General features: G+C 40.4%; 1 protein-coding gene across 1 annotated transcript in view; it reads right to left on the bottom strand.

Moving 5' to 3' along the window:
- ARHGEF28 (Rho guanine nucleotide exchange factor (GEF) 28) overlaps window positions 1–25,415 on the bottom strand; it is a gene marked incomplete at both ends in the record, with an annotated part of 93,409 nt that overhangs the window by 41,088 nt on the left and 26,906 nt on the right. Inside the window, 6 exons of the mRNA XM_010009442.1 lie at window positions 445–484; window positions 1,348–1,428; window positions 3,779–3,890; window positions 5,179–5,323; window positions 7,356–7,630; window positions 8,489–8,619. Coding sequence (XP_010007744.1) covers window positions 445–484; window positions 1,348–1,428; window positions 3,779–3,890; window positions 5,179–5,323; window positions 7,356–7,630; window positions 8,489–8,619 — 784 coding nt within the window. The remainder of the gene's footprint in view (window positions 1–444; window positions 485–1,347; window positions 1,429–3,778; window positions 3,891–5,178; window positions 5,324–7,355; window positions 7,631–8,488; window positions 8,620–25,415) is intronic.

Below are 25,415 nucleotides of genomic sequence, written 5' to 3'. Positions count from 1 at the left end.
CATCCTTTTGTGAAGAAATTTTTCCTAATATCCAATCTAAACCTCCCCTCATGCACCTTGAGGCCACCCTATCTTGCTCCACTAGCCCACGGAGCGCTCTGAACGTGCAGTGTGTCACGAGCGTGTGTAGATCACAGTTGGTACCAAATTCCCCTTGCTTTCATTAAGGTGTTTTGGACCTTAATGGTCCAAAGGCAGGTAGGAGCACATGCCAGCAGATGCCCACTGTGGGTCGTGAAGCGCAGTGAGGACAGCACTGAGAGCGCCAGGTTGAGGCATGGATTTACAGATCCGGTGGGCAGGGAGCGCACCCCTAAACCGCTGCTTAAAAACCCCGCTGCAAGAGGGGCCTTGGCCTCTTCCCTTCTCCGCTCCCTAGATGGCATTCTTGCACAGACCTGCTCCCGGCACCCTCACCGCGGTATGGTACGGCTGGGACAGTACCTTTTGTCCCGGGACTGCTCTGGCAGACTGTACGCTCGCTCTGCAAGACATGAACAGGTACAGGGCACTCAGGCTGCAAGGTCGTCACGTTTATCTGAAACGCACGACCTCCACAGGCCATAAGCTTGTTATTAAGGGCTTGCAATGTCATTGAAAATTAGGAAAGCAAAAACGTATGTTAGAAGCAGCTTTTCCTAGGCTAAGACCTCTGCCTAGTAAGCTTTATTTAGTTGACAGAATCTTGCCAGAACTGAGATGGATATTAGTCAATGCCAGTTTCTGCAGAAATGTTTGGTTTTAAGAATAACAAAAAATATTTGTTTTGTTTTTTCTTAACAACCCAGACTTGAATGATTCACATTTCTTTTGCTTTTTACATAATTTGTTGTAAAATATCTTAATGACATTCTTTTAACATTTGTAATTACCTATCTCATGCAGCTCTATCTGCAGTATTAAAAAATATATATAAATAAATTAAATCCCTCTATGTGAAGAGGACTATTACTAGTCTGGATGACGCACAGGATGTGTAGTGTGCTGTAAGTTTACATCCTACAAACAGTGGAGAGGACTCAAGCAGATACTTTTCAACAAACTACCTAAAAAGCAAAATTAAATAATTCAGTAGGGTTGTTTTGGAAAAAAAAAAAAAAATAGACACCAGTTTACCATTTCCAAATAAGAGACCATTCTGTCTTCCAGACATATTTTGTAAAGCTACTACAGGTATGGTTCAGAAGACACCAAAGAAGCAGCAAGACTAAAAGGGCAGTTCAGTTAGTTGTCACGCACAACACGTGCCTGAGGATGCTTTTGGAAGACACGAAGGCCATGTACCCACGGGAGATGAAGGCAGCCTCATGCAAAACAGCACTGCGGGGTTGGTGTTGAGGTACTTACTACAAGGGTGGAGCAGAGACACTGACTTAGAGAGTGAAAGAGCCTGAAGGAGGGATCGACCACTGTTCATGAGCACACCATCTACAGAGCAGGGACAAATCCTTTACTGTTACAGCCTGGTAATACCTTCTCAAATAAAAGCTGGTAGTGTTTTAAACCTGAGCATACCAAAAAGCTTTCATCAGGAATGGACAGTGATTTCCCATTTTTTTTCTCATATTTCGTGTGAGAAAGCCCATCCTATTGCCATCCCGCATTCATCTGCTTCAGCTTCGGTTTCATTGCAACATACAGGGTCAGCAGCATCTCCCTTCTGAGTAGCTAAGCCCTGAGCAAGATGTCTGAAGTGCTGGAAGCTGGGCAGAGGAAGAGGCAGGTTTTCAGTGTGCAGACACCTGCGCAGACCCAGACACAGGCACACTACAGCTCACAGAGATCAGGATGAACTACCTGATCCAGCTCCTTGGACTAAGCTCCTAGACCCATTCCCAGATGCAACTGCTCAAAGCAAGCCCAGCTGTGCCTGCCTCTCACAGTAATCTCACAGTAAGTTTGCCAGCCGCCAAACACTGTTCAATGTTCCTGTTCTTGCAGATAAGAGGAACGACACAGGATGCACTGGTGGCAGGGATGTGCTACCAGAAACCTCAGCAAATCACCACCCTCCCTCCCAGCAGTACAGCACACCTGCAGTGCAGGCTGCAGAACAGACTTCTTCCGAAGCATGGACAGGAAACCATTTCCACCTTCTCCACAAGACAGGTGAAGGTCTAGCACTGGTGTCCCAGGAGGAAGGGGAGAGAAGAATGAAAAGGACATGGGCCTGAGCCCAGACCAGGTCAGAGCAGGTAATGGTGTCTGGATGAAGACCAACAGTTCCTTAGCTTCAGGGTCAAAGGAATTCTGGTTTAACTTTAAGCACACAAACTGGGCTTTGCTGACCTGCCCATCCTCTGCTTCTGTCACATACTTCCCTCTTTTTCCTCTGCCTTGTTTTGCCAGATTTCTCACCTAATCTGTTAGATACAAATCACAGAATCATAGAATGGTTTGGGTTGGAAAGGACCTTAAGATCATCTAGTTCCAACCACGCTGCCATGGGCAGGGACACCTCGCACTAAACTATGTCACCCAAGACTCCATCCAACCTGGCCTTGAACACTGCCAGGGATGGACCATGGTTACAAACACATTAAGTGATACGGAAAAATACAACACAGCTGCATGCTGCAGTCTGCTGTACATGCTCCTCCTTACATGGGAACGTGGAATCGTATAGTTAATTTGAGCAACTAGAAACCTGCTTAACACAGTTTCTTAAGGAAAAAAGATGTCTGCAGTCAATGTATGCCTGCTCACCAACTTTCTCCATCTCACCTTCCAAATGGCTTCTGAATTTGTTACCTGGTTTCAAAGTTAACACAAAATTTCCACAACTTTTGTGTTTTTTCACATTCAGTGTCATAGTATCAAAGAATGGTTTGGGTTGGAAGGGACCTTTCAAAGATCACCTAGTCCAAGACCTCATGCCACAAGCAGGGACATCTTTCACTGCATCAGATTGCTTGAAGCCCCATCCAACCTGGACTTTAATACTTAAAATTATGGGGCATCCACAACTTCTCTGTGTGTTAATCCCATCTGGTTCACTGTAACTGACATGCCCTGCCTCTTGCTCAGAACTAGTGGAAAGCTAAAGGTACACTGGAGGGAGAGACAAACTGGAAGTATGACAATGACAGAGGAGAAGCCTCTTGAAATGCAAGGGGGGCTTTAAGTGATGTGATCTATGCGAAAAGCTAAAGGATATGTATTTCATGATTTGTATGGTTCTCAAGCATAACCCATGCCGTCATTGAGAAAAGTGCGTTGTCTTCTAAATACTAAATTACCGTTCAGAAATAAAGCATGTTAGAAACAGTTTGTAAAATATTACAAGCTTCTTGCAGAAACATTTCTGACTCCACTTGATGGAGAGGATGGGTTTTGTTCCTATGGAGATTACAATAGCCCATCCATGTTTCAGAGACTCCTGGGATCCACAGGAAGCTGGGCCATCCACCCTCTTTGACGCCTCTTGTGTGCCATCCAGATCTTCTTCATGTCTTCGCCAGGCACCCAGCGGGAGGCTGGGGTAAGGATCTTCCAAAAACATTACTGCCTTTGCCTGCATTACTGTTTCTGACCAAATGGTCTCCCAGTTTGTGCCCTCCCGAGGATCAGCTGCTGTATCAGTGGAGGGCATGATGGGACAGTAGATGGGAGAAGAGCAAGGGACAATGGTAAGGGTACTAAAAGACAACTGGACTCTGCTTTCCTGGATATTAGCAAGGTCCGTGTACAGGACAGGCCTGAATAAAGCTAAGAGCACTGGGCCTCAAGGAGGCAGGCAAGGGATGAGGCTGTGCAAGTGCAAAGCCAGAACACTGACCTTCACTTGAATCCCCAACTGCAAAGTCTCGAGGAAGGTGAGATCTTCCTAATAAGCCCTTCGGAGAGGAGCAGGAATAGGAGCGTGACCGAATCCCAGATACTGTGCATTCCTACAAGAAATTGCAGCAAATTAAAATTTGTGTAATTTTGAAATGCATCAGCAGCATAAACAAAAGAAGGCAGTGACAGAATTTCTGAAAGAAAGGTGGCTGGCCACACATGTTTTCTTGGCTTCTTTAAAGCTTTAAGTGGAAGTACAATTTTTGATGACTTGAAGTCTGTCATACTTCCACCATGATAAATCTTTGTATATTACAGAAAAAAATCTGTGGGTGCAAGTTAGACTAAAAGGCTAAGAGAAAACTCACATTCTTCTCCAGTTTGGTGGCAAGCACCATCCCAATAGCGTTGTAGTCATTATATCCAATGACCAAGGTATCTTCTTTTACCAAGGAAACCATTGATTTTAGTACTTTAATACCTCACAATCATTTAATGAAGACTTACACCCTGCATTGGTAATTATTGATGCCCGAGTTTCCGAAGAAAGGGGTTAGCCTCTTTCTCTTTTCTTATTTCTCTTTTTTTATTGTGTGTGAAAAAATTTTCTGATCCCCAAATATGTCAATGATAAAGCTTGAAAGGAACACACCTGATTTTTGATACATCGCATTTCAACAAAGCCTACTAATAAACTGCTTACCTTACTGTTTTTAGAAGTAGCCCTAACAGAATTCAGTATTTATGCTGGACTCTTTTCTCTTTTCATGTAGTCATCTGCTCAAAGTCAGGTAAGGCTCTACAGTGAGAAAGAGTCTGCCTAATAAAAATGTAAAGAATCCCTACAAACAAACAAACACACTATGTGTCTGAAGATCGCAGAAAAGGCACCACTATCTAATGAAAATGAGTAGTCAGGATACCTTAGAAAACCATGATGAAGAGGAGAGATTTACAGTCATCAATGCGCAAAACCCCCTGAATTTCCCCGACTCTAGCAACTGTTTTAAAATAGGCAGCAGTCTGGTTTTATACTTTACAAAGCTGTTACCCTTTCACATAACTACAGCTGGTTAAACATTTGCTGATTAAACATGTTTTGGTTAGAAAATGCTGATTCACTGAACCTGAGATATTTCCTTTGAAATGCTTCTGACAAATGATGCTTTTTTCAAAACTGAAGCAAATCTCTGATGGACCTTTCCCACAGCTGCTGCTGAGCCTGTCCACAACAGCTGGGGAGCTCCAGCTCCACAACCCCAGTATGTGCTGCTCTCCAGAGGGACTAGAACTGCTAACCAGGAAATCATTTTTCCCCTTCAGGTTCAGATGTTTCTCAGATGTTGTCAGTGAATTACTTAAAAGGAAAACAAGGCAAAGCAAGATAGTATCAAATACCTCAGGCTGTAGACTGGTGGATAAATCTAATCCGTATCTGCTACTAGCCATGGCTTCTGAAGAGCTGTGGGGAGGGTAGCGAACATGGGATCTGTCCGAAACATCTCCACTTCCACCATCTACTTCAAGGTCATCGAGACTTGAACTAAATCAGACAATGAAGTCTTTAATTCCCATTAATTCAAGTAATAATACATCTCAACTTTAATGCCACAAGCAAAATACTACTGTATACTCTGTTCAATGACAACCCAAAACACCATGATTATGTCAGGATAAGTCACACTCTTGAGGTCCTTCTCAGGTTTTTAAGTCACCTGGCCAAGGTTCTCAGTCACTCTGTATGGACGCGACCTTCTGGATCTGCAGATCTGCAGAACAGAAGTTTGCATCGCCTGCTACCACACAAACTCCCACCACAGTCAGACACTTGTGGAGGATGATTTTCAGACCAGTGTTTAGCACCTCCCTTAGAATATTTTATTCCACACATGGTACCTTTCCCCTCTATATCAATGATAAGGAGAACTGAGACAACTAGCTCAGATTTCAGTATTAAGATACGTGGGTATATATGAATATTTTGTGCATATATTTATTTGAAAGATACGATATGGCTATTCAAAAACATCTTTTTTTCTACATCCATGACCTGATGGAGGATGAAGGAGAAATAACAAAAGAGATGAAGGAGGGTCTGAGGCAGTTCATAAAATTAATTTCAAAAGCTGTAAGTTTAAAAACATATAGGACTATAAAGAGACTAAAAAATCTCTAGCTAAATCAATACTTCAAACACCTAGATACTATTTGATTAGTGAGATTCCTGAGCAGGAGGATGGGTCTCATTAGCTGCAAGCGCAAGTTCATGGTCTCTTCATCAGAGTGACTGGAAGGAACGGTTGACTGCTTGCAGTAACATTCCAGCCTTACAACATAAAACATTAAATTATGTGTGGTATTTCTAAATAGCCAGATTTCCTTCCAGGAATAATAGCACAATTCCTTCACACACCACTACAGTTCACTTTGTTGAAGGGCAAATCTACCAATACTGCCTAAAACTACATCCTCATTACACTTCTGGAGACCATTTTTCGCAATGTTTCCTAGTAATAGCCCACGTGACATCTCAGAAACAAGTTATCTAACTGCATTAAATTACTGTCGCATTTTAAAATTCGAAAAGTAATACGTGTCTATGTCAACAGTCAAGCGTATGTGTCTTACTGGGGGTAACTTACCCAGGGAACTTTTCTGACGTAAAAGGCTGGTTTAAAGATCTGCTAAGTAACTTGCCACATAGTAAAAGTAAAAGCTAGCAAAAATAAAAGGTCTGCAAAAAAATAACTTGTAGTCTGGTATCTGTTGTATTACCTGTGTTGAAAGATTTCAAGGGACTTCAGAGTTGCGTAAGAAACTCAAAATTAAGGTAGGGAAAATGTTATTCCCTGCTTTAGCTGATAACAGACATACTACTGCTTCCTTACTATTTTTACATCTATCTGATGCCCTACCTCCAACTGGTCCAAACACTTTTGAAAGGTAGGAGACAGATTCAGATATCCTCTTCTACAGGAGGAACTGATTTCACACCCCTTCTACCCAGAGAAACAGTAAAGCCTTTTTATCAAGGAAATTTACTAATTAGTAAGAACAAAATTTATATTTTCATCTTCAAAGCTCTCTGCATTCCTGAATCCAACCAATTCCAAGCATAACTCAAATCCATCTGGAGGAGGGTCCTCAGACAACCGTCTCTCCTGGCAGCAAAACTCACCTACCAGCAGAAAAGCAGAAAACAGTCGGAACCTATCAGAAACGCAGAGCTGTACTCCGTACTCTGTCTTTTGAAGTAAAAAATTTACGTAATCAGGAACAAGTTGGTTCAGGTTAGTGCAATGAATGGAAAGATTCCCAGAGAGTTCAACAGATTTTGGTCTATTTTCTTAACAGAGAACAAAACTGAGGAAAACAAGGGTGAAATTCTGGTTAAAAAAGTCTTCATAACTATTTTACGAAAACAGATCATTAGGACAATTTAAATATCAATGATTAAAAACAGTGATTTTATCTCAGTAATAATATTTATCACTACATATTCTTCTTCCTGTTTGGAAGTAAAAGTTTATAAAAAATAATCCTTATCTGGCCATATCATCAAGTCAATTCCATACCTTTTTTTTTTCATGTCAGCATACAGTTGGCCCTGATCCTTGATAAATCCATGAGTCTTGAATGAAAGGTATGAATCTGCTCCATACGGATCAGTATGTCTTACACCTGTATTTTCTCCATTCTTCACTGGCTTTTGGTTTTCTTCATTTGGAACATACACATATTGCTCATTCTTCTCAAGAGAAGGAGATGAAGAGCTCTTAGCCTTCGTAATTGAGTTGGTGGGATTCAGACATGTTTCACTTTTCACATAGTTAGTCTTTAAATCTCCAGCCTGCAGAGAAAAAAGTACTGCTGGTAAGAGGCGGTAACAAGATACATTGTCAAGGAACAAGGACCAGATTAGTTTTCCATTTTATTTATGGTTATATGTTTTGCATTTTATTTTTGCCTGTTATTTTTAGAGCACATGAGTTGAAGGCAAGTTATACGGTAAGAGATTCTAGATTTTGCATTGATTTTTCCATAATTAGAATAGAAATGAATTTGTATTTGCAAGTCTACTGGATTTCTTGCTCTTATTTACACCTTCTGTTAAATGTATTGATTCATACATTTATAGCTTTTATTAAAAATATCCTTGAGTCGAGCAAAAAATACGTATAATACATTAGTCTGGGAGCCATATGGAAGAGAACTAAAACATTATGCAATTTAATTTGGAAAAATCAGCCTACACATCACACACTTGATTTTCCAGCACCTATTTCCTAAGCTTCGTCTGAAATTAGCCAGCATCAGCAAAATCAGCTATTTTGTGAATGTACATAGAATTTAGAAAATCTGACTGCATGTGAGCAAGTTATATTGTGTTAGTGTTTCTTAGAATGAAGCAAACACTATTCAGCTTACACACACACACAGAAAAGACAGTAAGAGCTGCCTTAGAGTTCTTCCTACAGGCTAGGGAGAATAAATCCTAATTATCCACCAACTAAATCTGTTAAAAGGGATCTCATAAATGGGTTACAAAATACAGCTGAGAAGAGTTAGATATTACTGGGTTTATTTTAGAACTTTATTAATTGGGCATATACCACTGCTGACATCCAGAAGATCCCACTATCACACGAAAAAGTTACTTTAACAGAAGATGATGAAAAAATTGCAAAAAGATCAAACATAAGCTTACTTGGTCTACTACCATGCAATTTGCATATACTTCATCACTTCCACTCATCATGGCAGAAAGTCTGGTTGCAGCAAAGAAAGTAGGTGGAGCCTTGAGTTTCCTGAGAACATCAAGGGTAGAGTGTCTCTGATCTGGAAAAAAGAAATTATGGAAAGTATGTTGCTAAAATTCAAACCATTTTCTTCTCATGTATATATATGCTGTTATAAAAATAGCAAAGTTAAACATTAAGCACCAAATTTAAGGATTACAATATGAGTAATATTTGTGTGCCACTCAAAAATCTGCTCATTTTGTAATTGCCTAACACTTGCTGTATCATCCAAGAAGACTATAGTTCCAATCCTAATTGTTAGGGTTGGAAGGAACCTCTGGAGATCATCTAGTCCAATCCACAAATCATTTATATAACTTAAAAATAAATGTTCTTGTATCTTGGTTAACAAAACCTTCTATTTTCCATCTAAGCTAGAACTTCATGGAGATCCGTGGTTGTACAAGTACATCGGATAAGATTTATGGGCTGGGATGAAATATGTATGATTCTGGCCTATATATTAAATACCTAACATCTGATACATTATAGGAATAGAATACTGTTCAACTGCAGTCAAATAATGACTCTCCTAAAGCATTCTATCTACTGGAAGCTACATAAATATTAATCTTAAACCAATAAAGCAGATTACTGTTCTTAAAACAAAAAGCAACAAAATTATAAGAGGGATATAAATAAAATACCACCAATAGTGTCTTTACAGGGAGACAGCAATCAGTCAAGATTTGACCCATGAACAAGATGTTTAAGATGAAGACTGCATCTGACCTGCTTTTGATACTGAAATGAGAAGTTATCAGTCTCACCAGAAATCATTAACAGAAGTCCAGAGTTTAGTTTTCAATCGAGTGTTCCTGACTGCAAATATTACAAAAAGCTGCATGGGCTGACTATTTCACAGCTTTGAGCAGCAGAAAAACAAGTGCTACAGAAACACTGTCAGTCTGTCCTGCAGACCCACTTCTCTTAAAGCTGCTTGCAAACATGAAGAGCATGCACCCGTCCAGCATTTGCAGTCATAGTCAAGGCCTCATATATCTTCAGATTGTAAAAAGAGCAAAATTTGAAAAAGTGGAAACCAGTCTTATTCTAGATTGTGTGAAAACAGGCTAAAAAACAAAAAAAAAACCAAACCAAACCAAAACTAAAAACAAAACAAAACAAAGCCCACCCCACAGTTGTAATGTAATTTGCCTTATTTTAAGATGCTGTAAGTCAAGTATTGCCATTGGAAATGAACTGAGATAGACTAGCATAGAATGGTGTGACAGAGAAAAGTATCATACCGAGCAAAATATCTGAAATCAAAACTCTGAACAAACTTCATTCCAGTTTGTCTGTCATTGAAACTCATGCAAAAAATCTTTCTTAGTCTGTGTCAGAAATTTATTTTCTGCAAAGATGGAAAGAAAAAGACACCACTAAACATTTTCCCCAGGCTATTCCTACAGCAACGTAACTGCTTTTGGAAGACCATAAAATTATATTGCATGGTTTGGGCTAGAAGGGAACTTTGAAGATCATCTAGTCCAACCACCCTGCCATGGGTGCCAGGGACTGAATAAGAAACTACATTTGTCAAGGCCTGAGGTAGTTGTTCCTTTAAAAAACAGACCACTGCCAAAACTTCAATGCTACACCACAGCTTTTATTTCATTTTAAGATGCTATCTCATAAAGCCCAAGAACAGGAAGCTCTATACTTAGAGAAAACTGGAAATTCCCATTTAGAAACAGCACACTGTATTATTTCACTTCCAGTCCTGGCAGGCCTTGTGATATCTCATTCCATTAAAACATCCTTATGCACCTCATTTTGCTTCTCCCTCCTTAAATTTTAACATCATTTTAGTGACTGCCATCTTGAGAACTACCAATGCTACAAGCCGTTTCCTTATGTCTGCCAAGATCCCAAAGCCTTTGTTTATAAATAGTACAAAAGCATTGTTTTCTAAAGCAGTTTTTGGCAGTTAAAATCATATGGAAATGTGATTTGGCAAAACTGGTGATACTTTCTTGTGGCAAGTAAAGCTTTCCAAGGACAGCCCTTAAACCAACAACCAGGAAGAAAGAACCTATCAGGCTCTCTATTGCTTCTTGTATGCTTATTACCTTCCCCAGTCCATGCTCCCTCTTGGATACAAATCCACTGGGTACAACTGGCAAGGGAGGTATTCAGCTCCAGTGCTAGGCAGCTAAGGTTCAATACATATCCCTGAATAACAGCCCAGGCATTACAGATTCCCAAGTCATGGCATAACCCAAGCCTATGGAAACAGTTTCTTGACTTCGGCAACAGTCCCCACTGATAAGGTCTCTACAGTCAGTTAATAAACTGCACTATGAATTATATGTCCTGAGCCAGAATCAACAAAATCCCCGTTACTTCTCATTTTTGTTTATATATCAAGTACTAATACCACGTTTTACATTATTTTAAAATTCTGTAAGACGGTAACAACCTGAGCAACAATTTCTGAAGAAAGCTGCTGTAAATACAACAAGTTACCTCAGAATACATTATCTGCAGTACTTTCCATTGGTAAATCTTAACTGATTACCACTGCTAAACGCTGTATGTGTTTCTGGCAGTGCTCCAGTCAGTCTGTTTTAAAGCTGAGATGTCTAAATAAATATTCATTGGGGTTTAAATGAACACACAAATGGTAGCAGGAAATTTTGGGCTTCACATTTCAACATGACCCCATTGCACATCCTTACTCCCACCTCCACCCCGTTTCAACATGCGTGGAGAGACAACTACGTTAAACTAAATCTGTAACAAGAGAAGTATTTAAAGACTTTGCTGAATGAAGGGAAGAGCATTATTAATTACACATTGACGGTGCTAGTAACTTATTTCCACTGGACAGGCCCACATGGCTTAAGAAGTGATGAAACAGTTGCAAACATCCACATCACACACTGCATTCCTACAGCCCCACTAACTACCCCTGGCCTGCCTTGCTGGCTACAAGTTATCATGGTCTTACAGGGACCATCAGCAGACCTTCCTTCAGGTTAACACGGCAGCAGGTAATAGCCACTGTCTTGGGTACCAGTGCCTGAAAATGAGGTATATCAACAACATGCATTTTCAAACAAAATGTCTCAAAAATGTCCCCTACCCATTCAAAATGTTTATTCTTATTGCACCTACAGAAGTTCAGCACAGCTTATGAAATGACAGATAAGACTGCCAGGGCAAACTACTGCTACTTCTGAGAGTGACAGTGTCCCAAAGAGTTTTAGCTCTGTAAGGTGTCAGTAATAGACTTCAAGATGCTAAGGTAAAAATGACCCAAATATCTACTGAAACCACCCAACAAGCACAACTCATCAAGCTGACCGTCTTACCAGAGCTGAATGTTCTCTGGCTGTATACTGTGCCATGACCACAAAGAATAAAATAAAGGCATGTCTCCTTTAGCAGAGGCTGCAGCTCTCTGCCATCTGCCTGGTCATCAGTCAAGAAAAATGTATGTGTTATTTAGATGTAGGTGAACAAAAACCACAGTTCTGGGAAGGATTATCTCCAAACATGGGTAAAATAAAAGACCTTGACCAATGAATAACTAGGCACAAGTTCTCTGAATCTTCTGTGATGCTGTCATCAAAGTTGTACAGCAAAGGCTGCACATTTTACCAGGCACAAAAAACTTATAAAAATACTTTAAAAAAAAAGAAAGCACATGATCATCATAGCAATAATTCAAAACATGCTTTCTGGCGTAAGAAAATGTATAGCCTTGAATGACCTGTGTTGGAAAATGGGAAAGAACATAACACTGGCTGGTTTTCCACAAAAAACAAAACCTTAAATTGTTCTATGAGAGGACACAACAAAATAGAATTGAAATACATCAATGAGGCCAAGCCGAAAGCCAGGGAAGAAATCACAAATTCCCTTCTCCAGATACAATGAATAGTTTTCAGACAGCTCATCTCATTTACCCCCACCAACCTGTGCAAGGGTTAATGTATAACTGGAAGTAACAGAGCTATGAAGTCAGCAAAAAATGCAGACAGCTAAGTGCATGGACCATGCAATCCCTTAAATCCAGAAGTGGCCACCTGAATTTGGAGAAAGAAGTCCACGCATTCTTGGCAAGGGGCTGACCTAAGTGGCATGAATGTCTACATGTGGACCATATAACCCCTTCCAATGAGGGATCTGCATCCCTAACTCAGGTGTCTTAGTGCTTCATTCAGGCAGTGCAACTACTCATGACAGCAAAATTTAGCAAATACGTAAGAATAGTATTAAAAGGAAGGTAAAGTGAGGTAGGCTTTGAAGTGCTATTTTCATAAAGATGAATATTTAATGTCTTAAATCTACAGAGTGGAAACCAAAGCACTCTGCTTCCTATATAGTGTGTGGAGAGGATCAGGCATCCAGATGCTAGAAATCATACCATCATGTTCAAGATGAGATCTTAAAGTAACCTCTAAGAAACACTGAGGATAAAGGCACTTGTCAATCACTGTCTTTGATCTTTGTCACCAGAACATGGGACGCAAGAAAGCATCACTTTCCAACATGGGATTCACAACCCTGACCCCCCTCACTGAAGCAGGGACCTTACCTACTATGCAAATGGATATACAAACAGAAATAAGTTGGTGTCTCATGTTATACAAGAGCACAACAGATAAAGTACTTTCCCAAGGTATGGGACATTTCAATTCCCACCTCTGCCTGAGTGAACTTGTCGCATAATCCCCAGCTCCCAGCACAGTGGGAAAGGCCTGCTAGCGACAGGTATTCTCAGCATCCCTGAAGGTTGTTAAAGCCTCCAAAAAAGGCTCTGAGAGTCACTGTCTCTGAACAGGTAGGACTGTGCACTGCAAGAGGAGTGGCAAAGAGACCTAGTTTATGGTCATTTCTTGCAGCAAGGAAGAAAACCTAGAACATCCTCCCCAGCCCAATCACTAAAGATGTAGTTATGTTCACATTCTCTGCTGAGCCTAACTGACCTTTAATTACGCCACACACACACAGCCTCAGCAGGCTGGAGGGAGGCTTTGGCTGGCTCCAAAGGTGCACAGACTTCTCTTGGCTCTCGCCAGCACCCTGGACTTGAGGGGAAGAGCAAGGGCTCCACCACCCAGTTGGCAGGTCCCCAAGCAGGGACAAAAGCTGACCTTGGGGCACACAGGGAATATAAAATCAGAAAACACTGATGCGTGTGGTGCAAAGTCCACTTTGGACTCTCCCACTGGAGGTCTGAACAGCTCCCAGGGGGACCAACCCCAGACCAGGAAACCAACAGCCTGCTGGTTTGGAGAGGAAGGGAGGAAGCTCACATTTCATTGCCCAGGTCAGCCAGAGCACCCAGCACACAACAACTTCACGACTTTCAGGGTGGGGAGAAAAGAGTCCTGCACCACGTTCTATCAGGCACTACAAGCCTCTTGTTTGCTGAGACCTGAAGTCCTGCATGAGGGAAATGCAGCTGTGAGACATGTACCCCATACCTAACTGCCAGGATCAACTGGCCGTATTCAGATAGGACCAGGAAGAAACAGATCATGAGTGTAGATCATGAGCCTGCTGTCCCCCTGCAGACGCACTTCTCCCACCCCATGGGCGGCCAGGATTTCAATTCCTCAAGCACAAGTGAGCCCTTGGACTTTACCACGAAAACATGGACATGCATCCAAGAGCACCTTCTTGCTCAAACAACCCCACATAACATGGTCAGTTCTGCACACCAGCCACATGTGTTGGTATACTATTAACAAGGATGAGAAACCAGATCCAATACCGTAACATGCAAACACCAGATCTATATGAAGTGCTTTACCACAGATGAAGTACTAACAAAAACCAAGCAAACAAACAAAACCAAAAGCTGTCTAAAGGTATAATAAATAACAACAAAAGTGCCATGGACGATGGGTGTGCAGCTACAGCATTTAAAGATAAAACAAGCCCTTACGAAATATGGAAAGAACACACACCATGCAACATGCAACCCATTTCATCTTCTTTGCAAACTGCATCTGCATCCATACACACTTCAGAAACTCCTATGCGCTTGGGAAACAATGGATTTCCCCATGAATAAAAGTAAGAAGTTCAAAAATGTTCTGCATGTTAAAGCGTGCATTCTGTACACATTTTTCACCCTAAAACTAGGTCAAAGTCTCAGTCTGTGTAAACATGGCTCTCCTGGCTCATTGACTTTAATGACACTGATGGATCTTACTTCTCTTATTTGTTTTTTTCCCTTTCTAAAATACAAAAAAGCAATTTTATGGAAGGAAGCACAAACTACATTTTTTCACCAAGTCTTTCTCTTCGTTTCTTTGCTTTTAAATGTAGGAAAAAATTATCTTTCCTCATTAAAGCTTTCAGTGCTAATTCTTCCTAACATAAACTTGCCAGTAGTGCTTTTCAAGCTTCTTAAAACCCCCTTTATCATACTGACAACATTCATAATGCTTACCTCCCAAAGACTTGTCGACAAGGGAGGCCAATATCTAACTATGCAAATACAGTAACTGACCCTGCTACCAAAGACAGTAACTGACCCTTTCACTTTATTTTACAGAAAGCAAAAGAATTCCCTCTTCATTCTGGTAAGATTTTCTATATAAATTTAAAATAATAATAATTCCTTTTAGCTCTTGAGGCTTATTTTAATTACCAAATTCTTCCTAAATTAAAACAACTGTAGCCAGCAGAGCTTTCTGTAGCCAGCGCTGTGCCGTGCTGCTCCCAGAGTGAGAGAGCTAGTCAGAGAGAGCTACACATGCATGCAGAAAAACAAAATTAAAATAAAACAAAACCAAGAACATAAGAGAGTAAAGAAATAAAAATAATTTTAGAGAACAGCACAAAACTCTGAGGAAACACTTTTTTCTTAACAATTTCCAGCCCTGTTATCTACAAAAGCATAACACTGAGGTAGACTTTTGCTAGAAAGAAAATCTACTTCATGTGAGCTGTTTAGAGCCATCTGCACACAACCAGACAACGAAAAGAAGAAAGAGTTGTTAAGCAAGAGTCAGTTAAAAGAAGATAGCTTTTTCTACCTGGTTTGGATGCCCTTCTTCGAATCCTCATTTTAGGTAAGGAAGGCCAAGAGTAATTAAAAGGTGAATCAGAGTCTGAGTCCATTTTTGTGCTAAATAAACAGAGAGCAGGTTCCCAAAGTTGCACTTTGTTGTTCTCAATAGCAAGTCAAGTCTAAGAATGATGTAAAATAAAGGAATGGACAAAGAAGGATCAAATTGCCCACTAAACACAGGGGAGGGAGAAGCTGTAAATGTTTGCTCTCTTCAGGCATCCAGGCATGTAGACAGATCAGGCTGCAAATACTAGGGCAGTAGCAATGAGGTTAAAGTATGAAAGCTTGGAGTGGAGCTGTTGCATCGTGGTCCAGAGCTATTTTAAAGGTCACCATGTGACAGTGAATCATTAACTCACCTTTCAATTTTGATGTAGATTAAAAAATAGGAGCAGAGTAAAAATGCGAACATACATCTCAAAAGTAAACAAATTATTGCAAGCTTTTTCAAAGCTGTTTACGTGTTAAAAGTGAGGTTTACAAGGACTCTCAAATTAGGGACAGGCAAATGCTAGAATTAAAGAAGCCAAAGATTAACAGTAAGGTAACAGTACTAATCACCCTGCTGGACCCTGTATTACTGAGGAGCAATACTCCTCCTCTCAGCGCTTGCAACTGCAGCAGACCTTGGGATGTTGCAGCTGGAAAAGCAGCAATAACCCCACTCAAAATCTGTCGCTCCCATCTCTCCAGCTCAAATGAGCTTAAAGCTTATGTGTTATAAAGAAAGATTACACTGTCATTAGAGGAGCTCTCTTTCCAATAATATTTAGTCTGAAGAGTATTTTCTCCTTCACACAGTCACCAAGTTAGTGAATCATAAGGATTTTGTAGAGCTGGCACCTTTACAGCTCTAGTCTAACCTCACAGCAACGCACAATACAGCTAGTGACTAATTTACAACAAATCCTCCATTCTTATACAGTCTCCCTGAACAACTCGTAGGCAATTAGTATTCAGTAGGAACTCATTATCCCTTCCCCCAACATCTTTACACTATACAAGCTACTTTTTTTTTTTAAACAGGCTCAAATGTGGCTATACAAGAGCAAATACAAAAATAACATGTTCACTGTTTCTTAACCAACTCCACCAAACATTTCTTCTAGTTACCCCACAATGTATGTGGTTTTGTATTCCACATAAAGGAGGAGAGGGAATGTGAATCTGCTTAAATGCCAGTTTTTGGAAGATGATGACATTTGAGCTTGTTAACATTCCTTACTTCACTTCAATTATTTTTCAGACTGCTAAGGTCTGCAGTGCTACTTCTGTATTATGTTTCAAGTGATTCCTCAATCCACATTTCAGTCAAAGATAACAACGTATTTGTTGAAAGAAAAGAATGCAATTCAAATGCAAATTGAATTCAAAACCCATTAGAAAAATATCTATCAGGTTTTCAGGGATAAAATAATTATTATACAAGCACTTCATAAAGTGCACAAATGACATAAAACACAGTTGAAACACATCATTGTTCTGTCCTTCCTTTAACTGAAGTTCTGCCAGCTTTGTTAGGCCTAAAAAGAATAATTCGCCCCAGACACTGGAAGCCTTAGACTTTCACTTTAAATATTAGACACTTCCATAGACTTTGTTTGATTTATATATACAATTAACAGCCCCAGGGAATTACAACAGACAATGGATGACTGAAAATACAGAAAGGATATAAACCCATGCTTTAAGTATCCACTTCAAAATATCTCCATTCCCTGGAATGTCAGGCTCCAATTGCACTGCTAAATCTCCTGGACATACAGGAACGCAAGTGCTGACGTACACCTTCCCACCTGCATACCATTCAGGACACTCGCCTGCCTCCTATCGGTGCCACAGTTTGAGGGAAAAGGAAAGGATGGAGCACATTTGCTGGTTATCTTGTCCGCTTAGGAAATGTCTTCCCAAGTGCTCCAACACAAAAGATTTTCCCTCTATGCAGCAATTTTCCCTACCCAGGTGTGCTGTCTCACCCATCGGATGTATTTATGCCAACCAGCATAAAAATCTTCACTTCAGGCATGTACAAAAGGCAGTGCTCCATGGACAAACAACAGTTTGCAATCAGAGAGAGCTTTATATTTTACAGTGTCTTTAAAATGTCTTACTTCTTTTATTTTAGCAATTATTCTTTTGTTCTATTTTATGAGAAACGGTAAATTTTGCTTACCTCTGTGATACGTCCATTTGTGCGTCTTTTCTCTAAATTGAACCATTTGGGATTTTTTCACTTACACATTCAACTAAAATACACTTCCTTACTGCCATTGGTCGGCCTGGACTTCTGTTTAGTCCAGCGAGGGTTAACTAGAAACGAACAAAACACTCACAATGCAGAAATGTAGCCCATGTATTTAATGGCATTAAAATATTTTACATGCCGAGACATTTACTTTCCTGAATGACCTCTGTATGCTGCATAAATGTTTTCATTGCTCAGTTATTGCCTGCTCCCTCCCTCAAACTAGCAGCATTCGTTTAGAACATTCTAATACAAATGAGTAATTAAGGATTATTAAATAATTTTTCAACAGCAGCCCTATTACATAACACTTGGAGAACCAGCTACTAAATTTCTGCTGTAATAAAACCCTGATTATTACTCCTGCCATTTATCCTCTATTTCTCAGCCAAGTTCTTGGGCTTTTCACCGCTTACAACAACGTCCCCTGAATAGGATCTTGCACAGGAATTTGACAGTGGTAGTCTGAAAGTGCAGATAAATTATCAACCTTAACCCCTATTTCTGAAGGGTTAATTGAATATCACTCATGTTATTTGCTCTGCTCAAGCCTCATGAAAGATTATTTTTTTTTCTAGTTTGCAAAACTCCTTTATGCAGCCATGAAAGACCTCATGCTGTTTTTCTGCCACAAAGAAGGGCTTTGCGTTACTCTTTGGCTAAAAATATTTTACTTCCCCATTCTTGCACTTCGTGGGATGATCCAACCCACTTTTCACCTGCCATATTTTGTACTCAAAGTGGTGGCATCTACATACAGCTGACAGAGAGATCTGGCAGTTTGTAAGATGAAAGGTACTTTCTAGCTGGAAAACATTAACCTTACTTTCTGTAAGTAATGTTTTCAATTTTTTATACCTAGGTATAGATGTGAAGATAAAGAACAAGTAGGGGGGTTGTGTGCATTACCTAGGGCAAATGCTTTTAATAAATAACGTAATGTGTTAAATTCTTTCACCCAATGCTTGCTAAAACATATCTGAATGTTATACATGTTTTTCAGAGATACTAGTCTATTTATTGTCTTTTGTCTGAAGGTTCCCACAGCTCGTGGCAAGACAGAAGGAAGCAGAGGAATGTCACCAGCATCCACAGTCTCTATGGAAAGGCACTGTTACCTCCCCAGAACACTCAGAGGACAGACCCACAGCACCAAGTGAGTGCCAAACACTGCTAAACCATGAGCTGGCAGCTCTCTCTCTCATGCAGACCTCCTTCTGGTCTGGCAGACAACCCCTCTGCACCCAGCACCCGCACCCGAGATGGAGAAGGGACATACACAGGATGTAAAGCAGGGCTACCAATCCCAGAAACAGGGCTGGAGAGAGTCACTTTTGGACACAGGTTTCGTGAGAGCTGCCTGAACAATGGCTCTGCCAAAACTGCACTGCCTGGTTTGCTCTGGCCAATCATTCCCGACAGTGGATTGCCCCCAGCTTGGTTCCACGCCAGGACCTGCAATCATTTCCCAAAGCCACAGAAAGGGGTTTGACAAGGAAAGATGGTCTAGAAAGGGCTAGATGATGATCTCCAACAGCCTCTATGACACACAGGCACATGTGGCTTTCTTACCTTCTACATTCCGTTGTTTTTACTAATAAGAGCACAACTTCCCACAGAGACAATCAGTCAACAAACCTGGACAAAGTATCTGCAGTACCCCACATAAGTCTTAACAATCATGCTGAAAACTCAACAAATGTGAATCGAAAGCAACTAAAAGCAAAATGCTACCACCAGATCCCACACACCAAGCACCCTCCAATTCTTAACGCTCTTTACACCTGGATACAACAATGACTTGATGGCTGTGCAGAGTGCTGTTGGCAACTGCCTCATGGGTCTTGTAGGATGCCTTGTCACACACATTATTTTTACCACCTCTTTTCTCTACCAAAGACCTGGGTCTTTCTTATGAAAGTTTATACAGGAACAGTCAGGAGAAACTCTGACACATCATTGTTCTCCCCTTCTCCCTTTCTTCAATCATTGATGAACCCATCACTGAAAAACACGGAACCAAGCCCAGCTCTCTAACATCTTGGCAGATGACCTCCAACACTTGTTTTTATGATCTTCCTTATTGCTAAATTCCTGATGGATGATTCATGGACTCAGTTTATCTAACTGGCCTGTTTATTTCCTTATTTTGTGAACAGAGATTTCTTGAGATCTCCCACAAGTAAGACAGCTCTTTGGATCCCAAAAGGTCCAGGGCAGTCACTGCCCATCATCACTGCCCAACATATGACAGTATTTGGTGGATCCCACCTCTCTCACTATCTCCCCATCCTCAATCTCCCTAAGGAGGGCAGGGTTGGGAAGGGCAGGGAGTAGAGGAAGGAGAAACAGGGAGATTCTTGCACTGCAAAATTTCCATTACAAATCGATGAAGTCACAGGTTTCAACAGGATGAGAGATCACTAATGTTAAGCATCACAGAGCCTCTTCCTCTCACTACTAGTTTAAAGAGTCAGATTTTGCTCTCCCAGGGAAGCGTAGTCCTGGGTGAATTCAGGTTTCAAACCTAGGCACATTTTCACATGAGATTAACTGGCCCTGACAACCCTCCTTCTCACACCGCCTCTCATTCAGGTGTTTTCCATTCTTGCATTCAAACAGCTTATGACAAACCTCACCCACACTACAGACCCCTTTTCTGTAACAAGTGTCTCCTATAGATGCTGTGTAGACAAATACCAGAAATACTAATGAAAATGCAAAATAATGATATGGTACTATAAATTTGGGTCAATTTCTCATTGACTTATTTGTGCAGTTTCTTGGACACTAGCCTGGAAATGAACACAGAACAGCTGCTGCCTTCACAGACACCCTGATGAGAGTGGCAGGCCACCCTACCCATCTCCGAAAACACTGTTCTACATAGACCCCCAAGTTTACTGAAAGACTCTGCAGTCATGGCAGGCTGCAGGAGAAGCAGCCAATTTATGTGTGCCGCTTTCTGGATTGCTTTAAGATAGATTGCCAGTCCAAGAGGTTTTTATGCTTCACTGCTTTTACTTCCACATGGATATACCTTTTTACTAACCCAAGACACAGCACATGGAAGCACAGAGCTGCTACAAACCACACAGACTGAGAGAAGACGATGCCATCTGAATTTATACTTAACTGCTTACTATTGCCCAGCAAGTATATTTTTAATTACAATATGCATTATGAAATTAATTACAGCTCTTCTTTTAATATTTTCTTTGAAACCAGGGTGACAATCACAGTTAGAATAGCTATAGCAAATATAAAAATTTCATGCTAAAAAAGTATGTTCATGATATTCAATGAATGATGCATCATCCTACAAAGAGCTATAAGGAATACTCGCTTCTTTTGAAAAGTGACTGTTTGTAGTGGTACTTCTATCTTGTTTCTTTGATAAACTAAAGGAGCAATGTACCTTTAAAAATTTAAGAGAAACAGCTTTACATAAACTATACTCATACTGGAAGATCCTTGGAGAACACCCACAAGATTGGAATAAGGAAGGGCTCAAAGTTTTTATAAAACTGATGCAGAAACATGACCTCTGTCTAGTCCTGGCTCAATGTAGCTCCCAAGTCAGTGGTCCTGCACACTGCAGTATCTCAGGCATCATTCCAGGCTCTTCAGGTTGTCCAGCTCACTGTCCTGCTGTCAGGATTTCACAGTGTTCCTCTGACTCAGATCTTTGTGATCTCTGGTTCATGACTGATTACAGATTTCTTTCTCCCCACCTTTGTTTACCACACCATTCACCTGATGTGGTTTAGCATAACAAGATCATTAATACTATTTTCATGTGACAGCGGTCAGTATGCCCTGACTCTTGAAGTAACCACTAAGTACTTCCAACTAAGTACATAAAGATATAATTTACCTAAATGCTCTCCTTGTCCAGTATCTATTCACATCAAAAGAATAGCTGGGATATGCAGCACAAACGTGGGTGGAAAGCTTGTTGGTTTTTGTTCTGTACCCTGAAGAAAAGCTGGCTTGAGTTTATTTGCAAAAGCTTCAGAACTAAGGCCGAGAGTCCATAAAAATCTCCTCCTGGTTTCAGCTCCACAGAGGCTAATGTGAGCGCCAGCAACGCAGAGAACACATGCAACCTCAAGTGAAAGCAAACCGAAGTTTAACTTAGGCCTCATTCCTACTAATGTTTCACTAGTGACTTCGTTGTTGCAGCCCACACCACCAAAAAGTTCATCAAACCCCCATCTCATTAAAAATGAAGTTTTCTATGTTTTAGGAAAGACTGCAAGTGAAGAGCTGCCTCTCAAGGAGGAAGAAAGCTGGTGTCGTGGTTTAAGCCCAGCTGAGAAATACATTCATGTGTGCACTTTCAAGACTACTACTGTTTTCTTCACAATGGATTATATTTTACATTAAAAGACTAACTTGACATTAGATATATCCCAGATTGTTTATTTATGTTAACATGAAATGAGACCAGGCAGAAGACAGGCAACAGAGCTTATTTAAACATCAGGAAATAAAGAGCCTCTTTTTGAAGGATAAGTTTGTTGAACAAATTTGTTTTGGATTTCAGGCAGAGGAGGAGGAGAAGTTCTGGGAAGCCAGACAGCACATTTGTAACTTGTTCATTTTTCTTTCTGTTTTCCTTTTGAGGTTAACTTGGATTATAATGTCTCAGAAAATCAAGAGAGGAGGAAACTCAAGAAACAAGAAAAAGCTTGTTTTAGTGCCTAATGCTGCTTCTTAGAGATTTCTTCACGGCTTTTTAATTGAGCCCAGTTCAGCTTCACATCCCAGGAAGACTTTACATTCCACATCTTCTGTAGCTCTCAACTATTCTGCAGTCTTCAATATTTAGTTGTTTATAAACACCCCAAACAAATGAGAGTATGTTTTTTCTACTGAAATAAATTACTGACACTTTTAAATATTGTTTAAAGGTTGTTTCTGGCAGGACTTTGACAGATCAACCCCAAGTCCTCTGCAAGGTGCAAGGAACTATGCAAAGGACTTGCCGATGTAGAAGCATCAACATGAAGGTCTCTGAAAGCTGCAGCAAGAAAGGGCACAGTGCAATTGCCACAGCCATTAGCTGCAGCAAGCCTTCAGTTTTCTTCAGCTATTATTTTCCTCTGCAATTTTCAGACCTCCTACTTTTCAAATAATTATGAGTTTTTAGAAAAGCCTCCTTTACTACTAACTGACCTTCCAGAACTTCTTCAGCACAACCAGTCTAAGTATTTGCACATGTCCAACCATCCAAGTATTGTAGTGCCCATTTCTCACCTCACTTTGCCTTCCTTGTTTCAGGTGAAAAACTGAGACATAAGGAAAAGACAAGTGACATGCCCAAGGTCCTACTGTAAATCTGTTAAGGAGAGAAACTGAAGGAAAGGTCTGCAGCTCCTGGACTAGATCTTGATCACCCAACCTTTCTCAAAGCATACATAAGAGAAAGATAAGATTGAAAGCTGACAGGAAAAGATAAAATTTACCACAAACAGAAAAGATCTGCATAGCCTTAATCATAAGATTCTTCTAACAGTCTTAAATAGGCAACATTTAGCATGTAACTTTCACTTTTATCTGTCAATAACAATAAAATTATTGCCTATAGTTCCAATGTCAAAACGGGCACAGTTGACTCAAAACACTTCCAAATGCAAACATGCTGGCCACCAAAAACCAAAAGCAAATGAACACTAAAAGGGAGCAAAATGTATGACTGCAGTTAAGTGCAAAAAATAATCATTTTACAGACTTAACAGAAACTGCACAAAGGTGGGACTCCAGAGAGCAGGACTGTGCTTTTTTCTGTCTTAACAAACCTACCTCTTTAAGTCTTACCAACCAGGGTAAGGAAATCTAATTAAAAAAGAACAAAACAGCAATATTGAAACCAGATTTTCCTGCAGATTACAGTGCAGCTCTACTGGTTTACACAGAGAAGATCATTATGTTCTGTTCCTTAAACTGATCTGTGGTTGAATTGTGATTTCTGTGGAACCATGAAAATCAAAGTGCAGACTCTACTAAAAATGTTTTGTAGCTGCCTGGTCACATAAAGCAAACTGCCAAAAATTTGGCATCAGTATTTTTACCTCTTGCAAAACATAGCTTGTAGAACTTTTTCACCGCCAGCAGAGCAAGAAGAATAGATTAGACAGACACCACTAGGTCACTGGCACTGTAACTAGGAGAGCAGGGAAAATATTTTTAAAAAACTAACATCATCCTGCCTTCCTGAAGTTTAGGAAACAAACAAACTGTATTTCCTTGGGAGAAAAACCAGGGGTTAGATTTTTCAAGAAGAGAAACTTTATAAACGGCCTTATGAATATCCTCTTCCCAAACCAGCTACACAAAAGAGGAAGGAATTATAAATGTTAAAAACACACGCCAGCTAACACTGTCACATGCCCAACAGTAACAGCATTCAGCTGTCACCTCCTAGATTCTCTCCCAAAATGTACAGGGTTGCTACTCTGAGAATGACAATGCCTGGCAATAATACATAATATTTCAATATTCTAACATTGAAAGGAAAAAAAAATCTTTCTTTTTTGTTGCTTTCCTTTTTTGTTGCTTTCATTCAGTCTCCTCAACTGGATATTGCTTTTGTCTCTCAATCTTTCCAGTGTGTTTTCTCTCAATGAATTTAAAAAAAAAAAAAAAAAAACAAAAAAAAAAAAACCAAACTTCTTTTCCCCTCTTGTAAACCCAAAACAGATCTCTTAACAATTTCCAGGGGATACAGAGAGATGAGAAAGATTGGCAGGTGTGAACAGCACTGAACTCAGGACTCTCCATAGAACATCCTGTCCAGCATACAGTCTAGTATCCTGTTATGCCCCACAGTTGCTCCTATTTCTTCAATTCTTGAATATGGAAACCCCCAAACCATCATCTCCTTGACTTCTTATTGGCCCATCCCCATCCTGACATTCACAGAGGTGGAACCCCAGGGGCCCTCCTGGAGCATGAGAAGCCTCTTGTGCAACAAATTGAACCACAATTCTCAAAATTGAACTGCAAGATTCACATGGTGCCTAGGTCAGTTAGGTCTCAACCCAGTGATGAACACAGGGAGCAAGGAAAGCTGGTACGTTTTGAGCATCCTACCGACTGTTGCAAGCACCCCTGCAAAGATACTCACAAAACTCTATTGCGTGCAGGGAGACAGAATGGTCAATATACTTGAAAGGGAAGGCTGGGGAAGAAAACAGAGCAGGAACAGCAAAGCCTTTCCAGGAGCCACCCTTTCTTTAAAGATTCCTTCCAACCCAAAGCATTCCATGATGAGACTGATTTTTGGTAAAGGTTTCAAAAAGCAAGAACCACAGAGAAAAAGAAGTTAGAAGCACAAGTGGGTTGATTTTACCCATTCAAAGAGCACTCACATTCTCACTCTTAGAAGTTCTCTTTGATTTATGCTCCATTTTACAGTGAGCTTCCAGAGTTTGCTCGTTTCTATTCATTCTTCTTCACTCAACCCCCCTTAGCTGTTTTCCCTCTTCCTCTCCCCCACTGACAACCATTTCCATTTCTCTCTTTATCCCCCACTGTGTGCTCT

This window comes from Nestor notabilis, unplaced genomic scaffold (assembly GCF_000696875.1).
Source record: "Nestor notabilis isolate BGI_N333 unplaced genomic scaffold, ASM69687v1 scaffold5872, whole genome shotgun sequence".
NCBI lineage: Eukaryota > Metazoa > Chordata > Aves > Psittaciformes > Psittacidae > Nestor > Nestor notabilis.
This window is presented reverse-complemented; position numbering and strand designations above follow the sequence as displayed.